The sequence below is a fragment of the Nomascus leucogenys genome, chromosome 3 (genome assembly GCF_006542625.1).
Source record: "Nomascus leucogenys isolate Asia chromosome 3, Asia_NLE_v1, whole genome shotgun sequence".
Taxonomy (NCBI): domain Eukaryota; kingdom Metazoa; phylum Chordata; class Mammalia; order Primates; family Hylobatidae; genus Nomascus; species Nomascus leucogenys.
The window spans coordinates 39,941,838-39,957,933 of record NC_044383.1 but is presented as its reverse complement, the minus strand read 5'-3'; the positions used below and the strand labels follow the sequence as shown (position 1 = coordinate 39,957,933).

Below are 16,096 nucleotides of genomic sequence, written 5' to 3'. Positions count from 1 at the left end.
ATCTTTGCTAAAAATACAAAAATTAGCCAGGTGTGGTGGCACATGCTTGTAATCCCAGCTACTCGTGAGGCTGAGGCTGGAGAATCGCTTGAACCTGGGAGGTAGAGGTTGCAGTGAGCCAAGATCGTGCCGTTGTACTCCAGCCTGGGTGACATAGTGAGACCCTGTCTCAAAAAAAAAAAAAAAAAAAAATGAAACAAGCTAAAACAAATCTGTTACACATGGTCCTTGGACCACACTTTGAGAAACACTCCTAAACTTTTGTGCCTGCATCCCTCCACTAGACCCTAAGCATCTTGAGGGCAAGACCTGTGATTTATTCTTTGTGCCTTCAGCAACTGCCCCAGTTCCTGGCATACCATAGAGGCTTGACAAATGTTTACTCAACTCAACACACCACAGAATGAAAGACGATCTTCATGGATCAGTCAGAAAAACAAAAACTACACTAGTATTTCAACGGGAGAATTTTCTTTAAGGAATAAGCTAAACAGGTGTTAGAGGATAGAGAAAGTGTAAAGGGAACAGTGAGGTAACATAGTGGTAAGAAGCACTTCCTATCCCTCGGGCTTGGGAAAGAAAGGGAAAAGGTTAGAACTGTCAGAAAACAGACACTTGGTTCTAGTTTACTCTATCGGATGTGCTAGAGTACATATAATGGCTGTATGGTCCTAGCTGTGTTCTGACACAAAGTAGGAATTGCACATCTAATACCAAAAGATTACTCTTTCTTTCTTTTTTTTTTTTTTGAGATGGAATTTCACTCTGCTGTCCAGGCTGGAGTGCAGTGGCATGATCTCAGCTCACTGCAGCCTCTGCCTCCTGGGTTCAAGCAATTCTCCTGCCTCAGCCTCCTGAGTAGCTGGGATTACAGGTGCCCACCATCACGCCTGGCTAATTTTTGTATTTTTAGTAGAGATGGGGTCTCACCATGTTGACCAGGCTGGTCTCAAGCTCCTGACCTCAGGTGATCTGCCTCTCAAAGTGCTGGGATTACAGGCTCCAGCCACTGTGCCCAGCCTTTTTCTTTAAATTAAAAATAAACTAAGTGACAGGTGGTTGGGTGGTAGCTAGAAGGGAGGAGTACAGGAGAGTCTTGTAGTGATGGAATAGTGTTGTATCTTCATTCTAATGGTGGTTGAAAATCTACACAAGGGATAAATTTGCATAAAACTATATGTACACACACACATATATGTGCAAAAGTAACTGCACACAAATCTTGGTAAAATCCAAATCAGCTCTGGATCGTACAATGTCCGTTTTCCGGTTTTGATATTGTAATATAGTTACACAAGACGGTAGAAAATGCACTATAGTTGTCTAACCATCGTTACCATTGTGTGAAACTGGGTGAAGGGTACCTGAAATCTCTCTGTACATTTCTTTTGTAATATCCTGTGAATCTATGATTATTTCAAAATAAAAAGGCAAAAAAAATAACTTGAGGTCCCTTCTCGTTTGTAGAAAGGACCTGTAGACGAAACTGGTTGGGTCATTAAGAATGTTTTGTCCCTGCCTATTGTCAACAAGAAAGAAGATATTGTGGGAGTGGCTACATTTTACAACAGGAAGGATGGAAAACCTTTCGATGAGCATGATGAATACATTACCGAGGCAAGTGCAATAATAAGATAATGGAAGTCAATGCAATTCACAAAATAAGAGAGGGCGCATAATTATTTGTTATTCTGGAATATTTTGAAGGGCCATTAAGACATGAGTCACACATAGCTGTAACCAATTTGTTGTTATTTTGTTGTTTCTATTTCCTGACTTCTATAAACTGCAACATTTTCTACCAAAGTATAAAATTTTAGCTTAACCAAAACTTGTTATAATACTCAGAAAACAGGAAAGAGGATTTTCTTCTTCTTTCTCCCACTCCTCCTTCCTGTTCCCTCTCATTCTTACGCCCAGCCCCCTGCCTAATTTTTAGGTCCTGCTTGATTATACTGGTGTTGGTAACACCTCTGTCTTCTAACGAAGTATTCGTGGTGCATGGTACACTTTAAAAAGCAATAACTCAGCCAGTTTTATTGTCTGAAGCTGATTATTAGTATGTTTTTCTTAAATTAAAAGAAGGAATGGGGTGGTTGATGATGAAAGGGAGATTGATAGAAAAGTGTGCAGATTGTTGCCTCCAAACCAATTTTCCTTTAACTGAAGAGAATTAGAATCACCTTTTATCTGTTTCAGACTCTCACACAATTTCTTGGATGGTCTCTTTTAAATACTGACACCTACGATAAGATGAATAAGCTAGAAAACAGAAAGGACATTGCTCAGGAAATGCTCATGAACCAAACCAAAGCCACTCCTGAAGAAATTAAGTCCATTTTGGTAAGTGGGAAATTCAGTCCTGTGGACATAAGATGTTACCTAACCACATATTCTAGAAGTCATCTAATTACCCAGGGGTCTGACAAATGCAAATGGTTTACTCCTGGGCTGAGAGAGAGAGACAGGGAAGGAGGGGTTGGAAGAAGACATGGATGGCCCAGTGTACAGAGACGCTTACTGGAAGTACAGCTGCTTGGCTGGAATAGCTCTTTGTTCAAAAGAGCCCTGGGGCTATGGGAGCTATAGCAAGAAAAAAATATATATATTTTAGGAAGGGAAATGTATCAGTCAGCTATTGTCATATAATGCTGCATAACAACAACCCTAACGCCTCAGTGGCATGCAGTAATGAACCTCTATCTCTCACTCACATTTGTGGGTTGACCAGGCTTTGATTGACAGTGGCTGGACTTGGCTTCAAGCTGTGAATTTGGTTTGCTCTATGTGTCTCTTATCCTTCTTGGACCAGGAGCTACCTGATAGATGTCCTTCTCACAGAGATGACAGAAGTGCAAGAGAGCAAGCCCAATTGTGCAGGCATACTTCAGGTTTTCGCTCACATCACATTCACCAAAATGCTCATTGGCCAAAGAAAGCCACATCACGAAGACCAACCTTATAGATGATGGGGGAGCAAGTGGATTTGCTAACCATGTTCTACTCACCACAAAATGAAGAGAAAATATCATGTACCCACCATCTCTATTTCTTTTATTTCCCTGGCTTTGTGTGTGTGTGTGTGTGTGTGTAGTTTTGCTGGAGTGGATTGTTTTTGGTGAGCATGTTGGTTTTTGGTTTTGCCGAGTGGTTTGAGTGTAATTCAGTTTGACAGTTTGAGATGTTAAAGATGAGAAGATCTTGAGGGAATAAAGGGAACTGTGATAAGCTAATAGAAAAATAAATGTAAGCCACTCATTTTCTCTTTCCTACATGCAAACAATCCACACCTCTTTAAAAAAACCAGCTACTGTAATCATTTTGGGGGAATTTTAAAAATCAAATATATTAGATTATTTCTTGAAAAAAGTCTTCATAATCAGGTGCTATAGGTCTTTGTATCCATGACAAAGAATGCATCTTTGCCATGGAACTCATTGTAGTATATTTTATTTATGTACTTATTTTTAGAGATGGGGTCTCACTCTCTCACCTAGGCTGGAGTGCAGTGGTGCCATCACAGCTCACTGCATCTTCCAACTCCTGGGCTCCAGGGATCCTCCCGCCTCTTCCTCCCACATATTTAAAATATATCTTAACTAAGATTGTAATAGTAGAGGAATCAGATGGAAATCTTCTCCTTTAGGAATTTCACACCTCAATTGCTTTTACATTTTAGAAATTTCAAGAGAAGTTAAATGTTGATGTAATTGATGACTGTGAAGAAAAACAACTTGTTGCAATTTTGGTAAGTGTTTTCTTTCTAACCTTAATGCCTGTTAAATAGAGGCATTATAAATCAATAATATATTAGGACATGCTTTCTTGTTTTTCAAGTAAATGTTGAGTTTTCTCTTTTCCTGATATTTCTGAAGGCTAAAAAGAAAGAATTCTTCTAAAGATTGATTTTTTGATTCCCTGCTTTTCTTCATCTTTGTCGCCTCTGGTCCAATTCACACAGATAATTTACAGTTGTAGGTAGCCTACACTACTGCTTAGGGGACTTCAGGCACAGAATCTAGGGATATCAAGGCACAGTTTATTTTAATAGCTTTGGATGACACTGTGGCCACCCCAGAGGACATGACAGAGTTAGCGTGGAGCATGGATCTTTCTAGGCACTGGCACCCCCTGCCATTTCTAGCTTCTCTTCTGGAGTCTGAAGGCTCCATTCTTTCCTGTTGTTGTCAGTGGGACATCCCTATTATTTCTGGTTGAAATTAACTTTCCCACTTCACTAATTCTGTCTTTTGTTGTGTCCAATCAACTGTTAAACTCGCTCACTAAGTTCTTAATTTCAGAGATATTTTTTTCAGTTCTAGAAGGTACATTTAATTCTTTTGTTAAGGTTCTAACTCTGTGTTAAAACTTTTCATCATTTGATCTATTTTGACTATTTTTCCCTGTATTTTAAAAAATGTATTGATGTGTATTATTTTAAGGTACCCATCTTAATACCAGAATCACCTGTGGATCTGATTCTGTTTATTTTTACCCCTGGGTTCTAGTCATTTGATCCTGTTTTAAAGCATGCCTTATGCTTTTAAAATAAAAAATCAGATATTGTAGATAAAAACGTGTAGGGGCTCTGAGTGATATTATCCTTCTGCAAAGAGCATTAGAGTTTCTTCTGGCAGGTGAGAGGATTGTTTTAGATTTCATTTGGGATGCTATTTTTTGGTTTTATTCCTACTATTAGGGTGGAGCCCTTGTTTCTAGAATGTGGCTTTTCCGGAATCCATGACATCCTGGGATATTTACCAAGACCCCAAGACCTTGAATTTCAGAGGATTGAATTCCATCTGATTGAAATGGAAATATCACACTTAATTTCCTTACTAACTGCTATAACCTGTTTTTCACAGTCTCTTTTCTGATCTGTGATGTGAGTGTTCTTTCTAAACTAAGACACATCGACTATCTCACCTTCTCCCTTTCCATCTTTTATGGGCTCTGTCCTCCCACCCGGGGCCTTTGCTCTGCTACCATAGGACTGTTGGTCTTTGGCCCCTTTCTGGGGCTTAATTCCCACCCCCATATTTTCATGTCATCTGAGGTTCCCTTTTCTCCCATTTTGCTTGGCTCCCCCTTTGGGCACCATCCTCTCAGCCTGGCCCAGAAGACCACCCTTTCTTCTCCCCACCTGCCCTCAACAATAGGCATCTTCTTGGAAAACAACGCTTTCATTGACATCCGTGTCACTAGAAATTCTCTAATTTCTTATTTAAAGGAAGAAGGATCTCATGTTGTAGAAGCAATAAAGTGAACAAAGAACCAGTAGACTTCCTAAAAAACCAGCTCTTTTGAAGTAAAATCTACTCAGGGCAAATCCCAAATCATTGTTGCATAAAATTGAGGAACGTAACAAATATTTCAGAGGAGTTCTCCAAAATTATCCTGGCGTCATTTCTCAGCTACGTAATTATTTGTCCATCCTCACGTACCTGAGTCTTTCTCCAGGCCTGCACTTTAATGTTACCTCCAGGGAAGGCTCAGCTGATTTTCTGGGTGTAGTAACAGTTCTGTGCAAGAGTGTGAGGGGCCAGCCCAGGCTCAGGGGCTGGGGGGACTGGAAACCGTAATTTTGCTTTAAATAGCTATATACCATTCGGTGTTGAAATCTGTGTAAATAGAACATGGCTGTCCCCTGAAAAACATTAAACTTACTAAGGGGAGTGACCTCCCTTTCCCTATGTTTGTGTCCTCCTCAGTGCACTAGTAAGGACATACTACACATTCAAATAAATACCCATCGAACTGAATCTCTCCTGCAGATCTGTCTGGTAGACCCACATAGTTGTTGCTAATTTCTGCCTCTTGGCACTTTCTCACTCACATGGAATCGTTTCTCCACTTCCTTCTGCCAGCCCAGCTGCATGCATGTCCCTCCAACATCTCTCCTCATTTAATTTCCCCACCTGTCCAAGGACATTCAGTTTCTCCCTCAGCATGGAGCACTGGCCATACTCTCTGATTATTCTAAGCGCTTACTTTTCACTCGTATATATTTTATAGCCACTTTAATAAGTTAAGTTCCTTAAGGGCAAGATCCATATTTTTATTTCTCAAGTCACACCAATGCCGTGTGTCTACTTGGCTGTTTTTTCACATAATCTGGAATCCTAACCAGATGTGAGTTAAATGAAATGTCTGCAAGTATACCTATGTACTGCAGGGCAATCATTGGTTTATCCATCCACTCATTCATTCAACAGGCATTTCCTGAGCACCTTCATGGGACAGGACCTGCAGATTTGGGATATGGCAGCAAATAAGCAGATGATCCCCACCCTCGGGGAGCCCACATTCTAGTGGGAAACCGTCACTGAGCACATAAAGAAAATTCAAGAGAATTGAATTAAGCAGTCGTTTACTGTTTACTGAATATTTCTTGAACAGAAAAAAAAGTTGAGTATTGAAAATGAGTAAGGCTTTTGTAACTAAACATTTTATTTTGCATCATAGAAAGAAAAGAGCTACTGGAGTTGGATTTGGAATGGTATCCCATCACTTAGAAAGTCTTTAATATAGGCAAGTCTTAGTTTCATCACCTGTAAAATGGAGATAATCGTGTAGGCCTGCCGTGAGGATAATCTGTGCAAACCGCATCATCCAGTGCCAGGCACATGGTGGCTCAGTGAATCACACATTGTGTTCTTTTATTGTAATTTTGGTTTACACCCAATGTTGGCTATGGGAGTGGAAAGGGAAAACAGATGAATGTAATCTGAAACAATCCATCCTTATTTCAACAGAAAGAGGACCTGCCAGACCCACGCTCAGCAGAACTGTACGAATTCCGCTTCAGTGACTTCCCCCTTACAGAGCATGGATTGATTAAATGTGGAATACGACTGTTTTTTGAAATAAATGTGGTGGAGAAATTCAAAGTACCTGTAGAGGTCAGATGGTATTTAATTTAAAATACTGTGTGATTCTGTGGCTCTGCTTCAGTGATGTTTTCTGTGGTTCAAAAGACGGACTCAGTTTGAATTTTAAATTATTATTAACTTTCTAAATACATCGGCTTAACCCCTGTCAACAAGACCAACACATCTTTTTAGATAAGATTGCCACAGACCTTCTAACCTTTAGAATTCTATTCCAAAGTCTGAATGGTGTCATCTTCTTTTAGGTTCTTACCAGATGGATGTACACTGTGAGGAAAGGGTACCGAGCTGTCACTTACCACAATTGGCGGCATGGGTTCAATGTGGGGCAGACCATGTTTACTTTGCTGATGGTAGGTACAGAGGGCTGTAAATCCTTGTAAACCTGCAGATTTCCCATTTGAGCATGATAAGAAATAGGTGTGGTCCATCATTTTAGATCAGTAATTTAAAAATTCAGGGCACAAACCCCTCTCCGCTGCAGATGAGTCCCAGGGAACATTGGTATCCTTGAGCATCAGTGGGATGATCATTCAGACATTCACACACTTACCTTCTTAAAGGAAGGTTCAGTCTTCACCCACAATACTACAATACTCACAACAAATAAAGTGAACTTGCTCCAGAAACCTAGTGGGCCTATTCTCTATTGCAGGCTGCACTTGGTAGAGAGGTATATTAACTCAAATAAATTATAGATATACATATATATGTTTTTTTTTTAGACAGGAAGATTAAAGAAATACTATACAGATCTCGAAGCCTTTGCCATGCTTGCTGCTGCTTTCTGCCATGATATTGACCACAGAGGCACCAATAATTTGTACCAGATGAAGTAAGTGAACACATGTCCAATGTTGACATGTATTGGTGGACATTGGAAAGTACTTAGGGTGAGAAAAACACTTCTCCCTATTCCTTGGCCCAGTCAATCCCTCTTTGCCATGTTGGAAATTCCAGGGCTGGATTCTGTTCCCTCCCAAGCTTCTGCCTTCACGATAACGTTGCTCTTTCTCCCTAGGTGCTTGCGTCCCCCTTTCCTTTCTGTTTTCATTTCCAAATGTGCCTCTGCCTTCTTCCTATAGGCCTTCAGGCTTTCTTCTCTCAACTTTGTTTAATCAGAGTATTGAATTCCTATATTAAAGTGCGTGAATCTGGCTGGGCACAGTGGCTCGCACCTGAAATCCCAGCACTTTGGGAGAGTGAGGCGGACAGATCAAGTGAGGTCAGTTCAAGACCAGCCTGGCCAACATGGCGAAACTGTGTCTCTACTAAAAGTACAAAAATTAATCGGGTGTGGCACACCTGGGATTATAGGCACATGTCTATAGGAGGTAGGCATGTGCCTCTGAGGTAGGAGAAACACTTGAACCCAGGAGGCAGAGGTTGTAGTGAGCCAAGATTGCGCTACTGCACTCCAGCTAGAGCGACAAAGAGAGACTCTGTCTCGAAAAACATAAAAAATAAAAAATAAAAAACAAATACACAAGGTACATGAATGTTAGGCTTACACTTGTACACTCCTATGGCGCACTCCCCAGCTCAGGCTAGAGAATACTACCCCTGGGCTCACTACCCTTCACTTCCCTGGTCTTTTTGCTTCTACCAAACTCTCCTTCAGCTGGTCTTCTATCTTAACATCAATGCCATCTTTCTCTCTTGCCCCAAGAAAGGAAGTACAATAAGAAGTGTGCAAGCTCTGGGCTCAGGCAGATTTGGGTTCACTGGATCACAAGTTATTTAAACTTTCTAAGCCTCAATTTCCTCATCTGGAAAGTAAGAATTATAATAATGATACCCAGCATATAAGGTTGTTGTAAAGATTAAATGCGATCATGCATATAAAGCCCTCAACTCATGGTAGGATCTTGGCAGTTAATAAATATTAAGTATGATTGCTGGGCGCGGTGTCTCACACCTATAATCCTAGCACTTTGGGAGGCTGAGGAGGGCAGATCACAAGGTCAGGAGTTGGACACCAGCCTGGCCAACATGGTGAAACCCCATCTTTACTAAAAATACAAAAATTAGCCGGACGTTGTGACGTGCACCTGTAATCTCAGCTACTTGAGAGGGTGAGGCAGGATAATTGTTTGAACCCAGGAGGCAGAAGTTGAAGTGAGCTGAGGTCACGCCACTGCACTCCAGCCTGGGTGACAGAGCAAGACTCAGTCTCAGAAAATCAATAAATAAATAAACTTTAGGTATTATTATGATTACTATTACTGTTACGATGTCATTGGACTCTTCATTCACCAGTATTGCTCATGGCCAGCCCAGTTCCTTGATAATGGGTTTTAAGATGGTCTATCTGCCTTAGCCACACTTCATTCTCATTTCTGACACATGAATTACCCCTCTCCAGAAGTAGTGAAGTGTTGTAGACAGACTGAACGGGCTTTGGAGTCTTGGGTTTGTGCGGACCAACTACTTCTTGGTTGGGGGATCTTGGACACATCATTTAATCTATTTGAGATTCAGTTTCTTAGCCATGAGATGGATAAAGTATTGACCTCTCAAAGATTGTTGTGAGAATCCAGTGAAACTATATATGTGGAACCAACTTAAGAAAGTGCCTACTTTAGGTTTCACATATATAATTTCATTGAGCGAAAAGCACTTTGTAAGCAGTGACTCCTCATCTTCAGCAATTCTACCTATTATTAGGCTTTGTCTTGAAAAGACAATCTCCATCCAGACTTGAGGCAAGAGACATCTTCATCTCAAAGGTTCCAGCCTACACTGGCCACTCGCTCCTCCAGAATGCAAGTCCCCTGACAGTCACTGAAGTCCTCATCCTCCTTCTTGATCAGTAGTATACTAGCCAATTCAGTTCCAGAGGAACAAATTGAGCATCTATTTTGTGCTAGTAAGGACTTGATACCTACTGCCTCAATTAACCTTCACAGCACAGTGAAGGGAGGTACCATATAGGAGGTACTATTATCCCCCACTTTAACTGATGAACTCAAAAAATGAAGTCAAACCTTCCCTAGGTTATAGGAAGTGGCAGGATTGAAGTTGCCATCTTGCCTACAGGTTTGCAGGAAAGATGCATGCGGCCACACCCTGCCCTCTGCATTGGCCTGGTTTTGTTTCATCATTCCTCCTCTGTAAACTCAACTGTAGGGGCATGTGGTGATGGAAGGGCTTCCTGACAGCAGACTGTCAGTGTGTGTGTGAATGTCTGTGTGTGTATATAAATAATATATATATATATATTTTGAGACATGGTCTTACCCTGTCACCCAGGGACTGCAGTGGCACGATCAGGGCTCACTGCAGCCTTGACCTCTGGGACCCAAGCAATCCTCCCACCTCAGCCTCCCAAGTAGCTGGGACTACAGGTGTATGCTACCAAGCCTGGCTAACTTTTAAATTGTTTTTGTAGAGACAGGGCCTCCCTATGTTGCCCAGGCTGGTGTTGAACTCCTGGGCTCAAGCAATCCTCCTGCCTCAGCCTCCTGAAGTGCTGGGATTACAGGCCTGAGCTACTGTACGTGGCCAACTAATTCTTTTTTTTTTTTTTTTCACTAAATCATTTGTGAGTCGGCTGCAATACTAGATTTCATTCCTAAATATTGCAGCATATATTTATTAAGAATTAGGAGGACATTCACGTACATAAACACAATACAATGATCACCCTCAGTATTGGTACAATAATATTATCTAATATAAAATGTTTATTCAAAATTTTCCAATTACCACAACAATGTCCTTTATAGCTATTTTTTCCCTCCAATTCAAGATCTAATCAAGGAGCACACTTTGCATTTAGTTGTCAAATATCTTTAATCTCCTTTAATCTGGAGTAGTTGCTCAACCTTTTTGTGTGTTTCAGGATGTTGACGTTTGAAGAGTCTAGGCCAACTATTTGGCAGAATATCTTTCAATTTGGATTTAACTACTTGTTTCCTGATTAATAAATTCAGACTAAACATTTTTTGGCAGGAATACTACATAGATGATGTTGTGTCCTTCTCAATGCATTGTGTCAAGAAGCCCATGATATCAATTTTATTTATGGACGATGTCCAGAAGATCTCTTTATGTAAAGGAACATTTTCTCCTTTGCAATTCCTTTGCAATTAATTAGTAATATGCAAAACGTTATTTTGAGATCAGATGAATATCTAGCTTCCCAATAACATTTTTTAACTAATATTTGTAAACCTAAAGGAATAAAAGATACCACTCCTTTTTAACTAGAATTGAGCTTTATTCATTTTTAAAAATATACATTTTAAATTGCTACATAATAGATGTACATACTTTTGGGGTACATGATATTTTGATACATTCATATGATGTGCAATAGTCAAATCAGGATAATTGAGATATCCATCACCTTAAACATGTATGATTTCTTTATGCTGGGAATATTCAAATTATTCTTTACTAGCTATTTTGAAATAACAATGAATTATTGTTGGCTATAGTTACTCTATTAATTTATTGAACACTAGATCTTATTTCTTCTACCTACCTGTATATTTGTACCCATTAATCAACCTGTCTTCATCCTTCCCACCTCCCTACCCTTCCTGGCCTCTGATAACCACCAAACTACTCTCTATCTTCAAATAACGAAAATGTGGTGTATATATATATATCTATATATACTATATAGATATATATATAGTATATCTATGTACTATATATAATATATCTATATACTTTCTATAGTATATCTATAGATAGTATATCTATATACTATCTATAGTATAGATACTATATCTATATACTATCTATAGTACAGATACTATCTATATACTATCTATAGTACAGATACTATCTATATACTATCTATACTATAGATACTATCTATATACTATCTATAGTATAGATACTATCTATATACTATCTATACTATAGATACTATATATAGTATATCTATATGCTATATAACTATATATACGATATATACGATATATACTATATATACTATACATACTAGATATAGTATATAGATATAGTATATAGATATACTAGATATAGTATATAGATATAGTATATAGTATAGTATATAGTACTATATATCAGATTCTGTCTGATATGCAGACAGAATCTCTCTCTGCAGCAGAATTCACAGCATAGGTAACACCTGTTCTATGAGAATTAAAAGAAGGAGTGGAACTGATACACTATATCTAGTATATCTATATACTATATCTATATACTATATCTAGTATATATACTATATCTATATACTATATCTAGTATATATACTATATCTATACACTATATATAGTATATCTATACACTATATAGACACTATATCTATACACTAGTATATCTATACACTATATATATAGTATATATACTATGGATAGTATATATAGTATATCTATATAGAGAGTATATATATAATGGAATATATATCTATATAGAGAGTATATATATAATGGAATATTATTCAGCCACCAAAATAATGAAATCTTGTCATTTGCAGCAATATGGATGGAACTGGAGATTATTTTGTAAAGTGAAATAAGCCAGGCACAGAGAGTCAAATATCACATGTTCTCACTCATATATGGAGGCTTCAAAAGTGGATCTCATAAGATAGAGAGCAGCTTGATGGTTATAGAAACTGGGATTTACTCATTTTTAAAAACATCTCCAATGCCAACACAGAGTAGTTGTTTAAATATGTGTTAAAATTATGATCAATTGTATTATTGATCAGATATTGCCTAATTATTCCCCAACTAAAGTATTTGCTTTCCCTGACCTAGCAATGGGCTCTCCCAGCCTAAAGTTTTGTTCTCCATGAAATAAATAAAACTTCTCTACTAAGGCTGCCAGCTGTGTTTTTGATTTCTTCTTTCTTTAAAATTATTTATTCTATATTTTCATGAGAGTCTTCACATAATCTCTAGACCTTTGACGTCAGCCTCTTTTACCCTGAAGGCATTGAAGAAAAACAGGGTACAAAAGACTGGAGCCCCTACTTATATAAAGCTGTGATCTAATCGTTAATAAATGGGAACTCTAAGCTTACATTTATGTCCCTGTCTTAGGGGAGGAGAGAAATGTTACCTTATAGTGCTTTTCATCTTGGTTCTATGCAGATAACCTATGGGCCTCCACGTTTCCTCTATAAGTCATAGTCCATCGCCATTAAGTCCCAGGGAACTTAAAGAAAATTTAGATACAAGGAGCCAAACTCCTTAGTTTAAACAATTCAATCATTTATGCATTCAACAAATTAGGGGTTTTTTTTCCCGAAAGAGCATATTCTCATCTTCTAAATCTAGAAAATCTTTTCCAATATGTTATTTTTGACCACTTCACAGAAAATTGAGTGAGGAGGGAGAAGAGAGACGTTAAGAAAAATCCTGAATTGTATGAACCTATGTGTAATTTTTAAACAGCTAGAATCATGGCATATTGTTTTCCTTCTAGATCCACGTCTCCATTAGCAAGACTTCATGGTTCTTCTATTTTGGAGAGGCACCACCTGGAGTACAGTAAGACTCTGTTGCAGGATGAGGTACGTAAACCTCTCTTTAGGACAGCTAAACACAAATTCTGGATCAAAGCACTAACCCACAGAAAATGCTTAGAAAAAGGGTGGCCTTGAGTTACAGCAGTTGATAGTGTATACCCTTATTGAAGTCAATTGATAGAAATTGCTATATTGAAATAGTTTTTGAACAGCCAAGTTGGAAGTAGCTGAGACAGGTGAAGAGAGCCACGGAAAGTCACAGAATCTCTGTGGGTCTGTAGGGAAAGAAGAAAAAGCTTATGGTGGATGCAAAAGGGCTCCGTGCACCCCAAGCATATGTAAATGTAAAGGGGAAAGGAGGCTACATGGTCACTGATTTTCTTATTCATTCATGGGGCATATGCTTTAGAGCATGGTCTATGCCTTTAAGAAAGTCAAGCTTTCATAGTGGAGTGTATTCACACATTCTTGCATTGCTATAAAGAAACACCTGAGACTGAATTATAAAGAAAAGAGGTTTAATTCACTCCCGGTTCTGCAGGCTGTACAGGAAGCATGGCAGCATCAACCTCTGGGCAGGCCTCAAGGAGCCTACAATCATGGTGGAAGCTGAAGGGGGAGTGAGCACTTCACATGGCCAGAGCAGAAGGAAGAGAGGTTGGGGGGAGGTACCACACACTTTTAAACAACCACATCTCATGAGAACTCACTCAGTATTGTGACCAAGGGGGATGGGGCTAAACCATTCATAAGAAACACCGCTCGCAAAATCCAATCACCTCCCACCAGGACCCACTTCCAACACTGGGGGATTACAACCGAACATGGGGTTTGGGTGGAGACACAGATCCAAACTATATCATGGAGGTAGGCGTGACTTAGCCACCATCAGAGAGGCACTGAGCCATGCTCTGAGAGTTCCAAGGGGAGAAACCACATTTGTGTGAAGTCTATGGCAGCAGAAAGGTACAAAGAGGGTGGGATCAGAGACGGCTTTCTGCAGGAGCGGCTCAGCCCCTTGAATTCATTGTGAATTGCACGTATTACGTACTACTAATCTTCCAGAGAGGGTAGTCATTCTTCTTCCCTTGATCAATTTTATTGAAGGGATATATGGGCATGTGGAAAGTTGTGGATGTTGTCTAATTATACTTTCTTAAGAACGTTCCAAACCAAAAATGATTAAGGTGAATCATTAGATTGAGGGGAGCACTGTTTTGTCACAGGCAGTGAACTTGTTTAGAATCACATACTCATTAGGATACATGAGTCCTCTGGAGAGTGGGCTTTTCTGTTTTAATAATAATCTTTTATTAAAAGCTCAGGGAGAATATACAGAAAGATATCCAAGTTTAGAGAGAATACTAAATTCCTCTAGCTAATGAAAATCCAAGATGGTCCTCATAAGCCAAGCAGGAAAATCTCATAAGGCAGAGCAACTGGGCAGAAAAATGGAAAAAGAAGAAAACTGCTTGGTTGCTTTAACAATCTGTGATTGACACAACACCCAACACCATTGCCATCCCAAACCTGCTGGGGCATTTCTAATTCCGCTATGCTCTTGGCAAAGCGCTAACCTCGTATGAATCCAGATGGTGGTTCTCAGACATGGGTACCTGGACCAACTCTTTTGGACTCATTAATTTAACAGGGCGGGGTCAGACAGGCTATTAAGGCACAGATCCCAGGCCCCATTCTCCACTTACTGACCAGACTCTCTGGAGTTTGGGCCTGTGAATCTGTATTTTGGACCAGAACCCTTTTAATTATGATATGCAGACAGAATCTCTCTCCGCAGCTGAATTCACAGCATAGGTAACACCTGTTCTATGAGAATTAAAAGAAGGAGTGGAACTGAAAGTAACTCAGGAATGTAAGAGTAAATTGTTATTACCTAATTTGTTATAAGTCTTTGTTTTGCTGGTTGGGACAATCTTCGGTTTCTGAGTAAGAATTTTCTATAAATCCCACTGTTTATATGATACCACGGTGAGGTAGTGTCAAATGTCATGTATCGCATAATCGTACAGTTACCTACTAAAACAAAATACTGTTTTAAAACAGCAGTCAAATATCTAAATGCTTAACAGTGGAAGGCTCCTAGTTTCTTAAATATTTTTCCTTCTGGGATTTGGCAGTTTACAGTTACAGTTTTCTGTCTGAATTTTTTTTAATGTTATTTACTTTGCAGTCTGAACTGGCTTTGATGGCTATATAAAGGCTTATTATTCTTTCTAAAAAGGAATATTGCATCTCAGTAATCTATACCATCTTTTCAAGGACCTCTCTGTAATACCATTCAACCTGCTAATTGCAGACTTTTAAAGCCTTGTCAATAGAGTCGCTAGGCAATGCAGTCACACAGAGCCTGTTTACGAGCAGTCAAATTGGACACACACACAAAAAGATTGTTACCTATCAGATATTCTTTTTACATTTTGGGGAGACAATGTAGTTCTTGTATTTTTTTCATTCTCTAAAGAAAATATACACATTAAAAATTTTAATTTTTTTAAATAAGGGAAATCCTTGGGATTTATCCAGTAATTTCAGCATCTGTGGGCATTACTCAGACATTTTGTTTTGCATATTATAAGGCTTTGAACTGCAATGTCCGTCTATCCTAGCAGAGGTGGATTCACCGCTTTGAGGAATAGAACTGCCTGTACTCTAAACCAGACAGAAATCAATGCTTTAACCCAAATGAATGGGTGGAAACCTTGTTAGCCAAATTTGCACAAGTATAAATTTT

General features: G+C 39.0%; 1 protein-coding gene across 1 annotated transcript in view; it reads left to right on the top strand.

Moving 5' to 3' along the window:
• PDE6C (phosphodiesterase 6C) overlaps window positions 1-16,096 on the top strand; it is a 56,131-nt gene that overhangs the window by 20,723 nt on the left and 19,312 nt on the right. Inside the window, exons 9-15 of the mRNA XM_003255234.3 lie at window positions 1,468-1,617; window positions 2,200-2,343; window positions 3,680-3,748; window positions 6,756-6,902; window positions 7,136-7,243; window positions 7,616-7,725; window positions 13,302-13,389. Coding sequence (XP_003255282.1) covers window positions 1,468-1,617; window positions 2,200-2,343; window positions 3,680-3,748; window positions 6,756-6,902; window positions 7,136-7,243; window positions 7,616-7,725; window positions 13,302-13,389 — 816 coding nt within the window. The remainder of the gene's footprint in view (window positions 1-1,467; window positions 1,618-2,199; window positions 2,344-3,679; window positions 3,749-6,755; window positions 6,903-7,135; window positions 7,244-7,615; window positions 7,726-13,301; window positions 13,390-16,096) is intronic.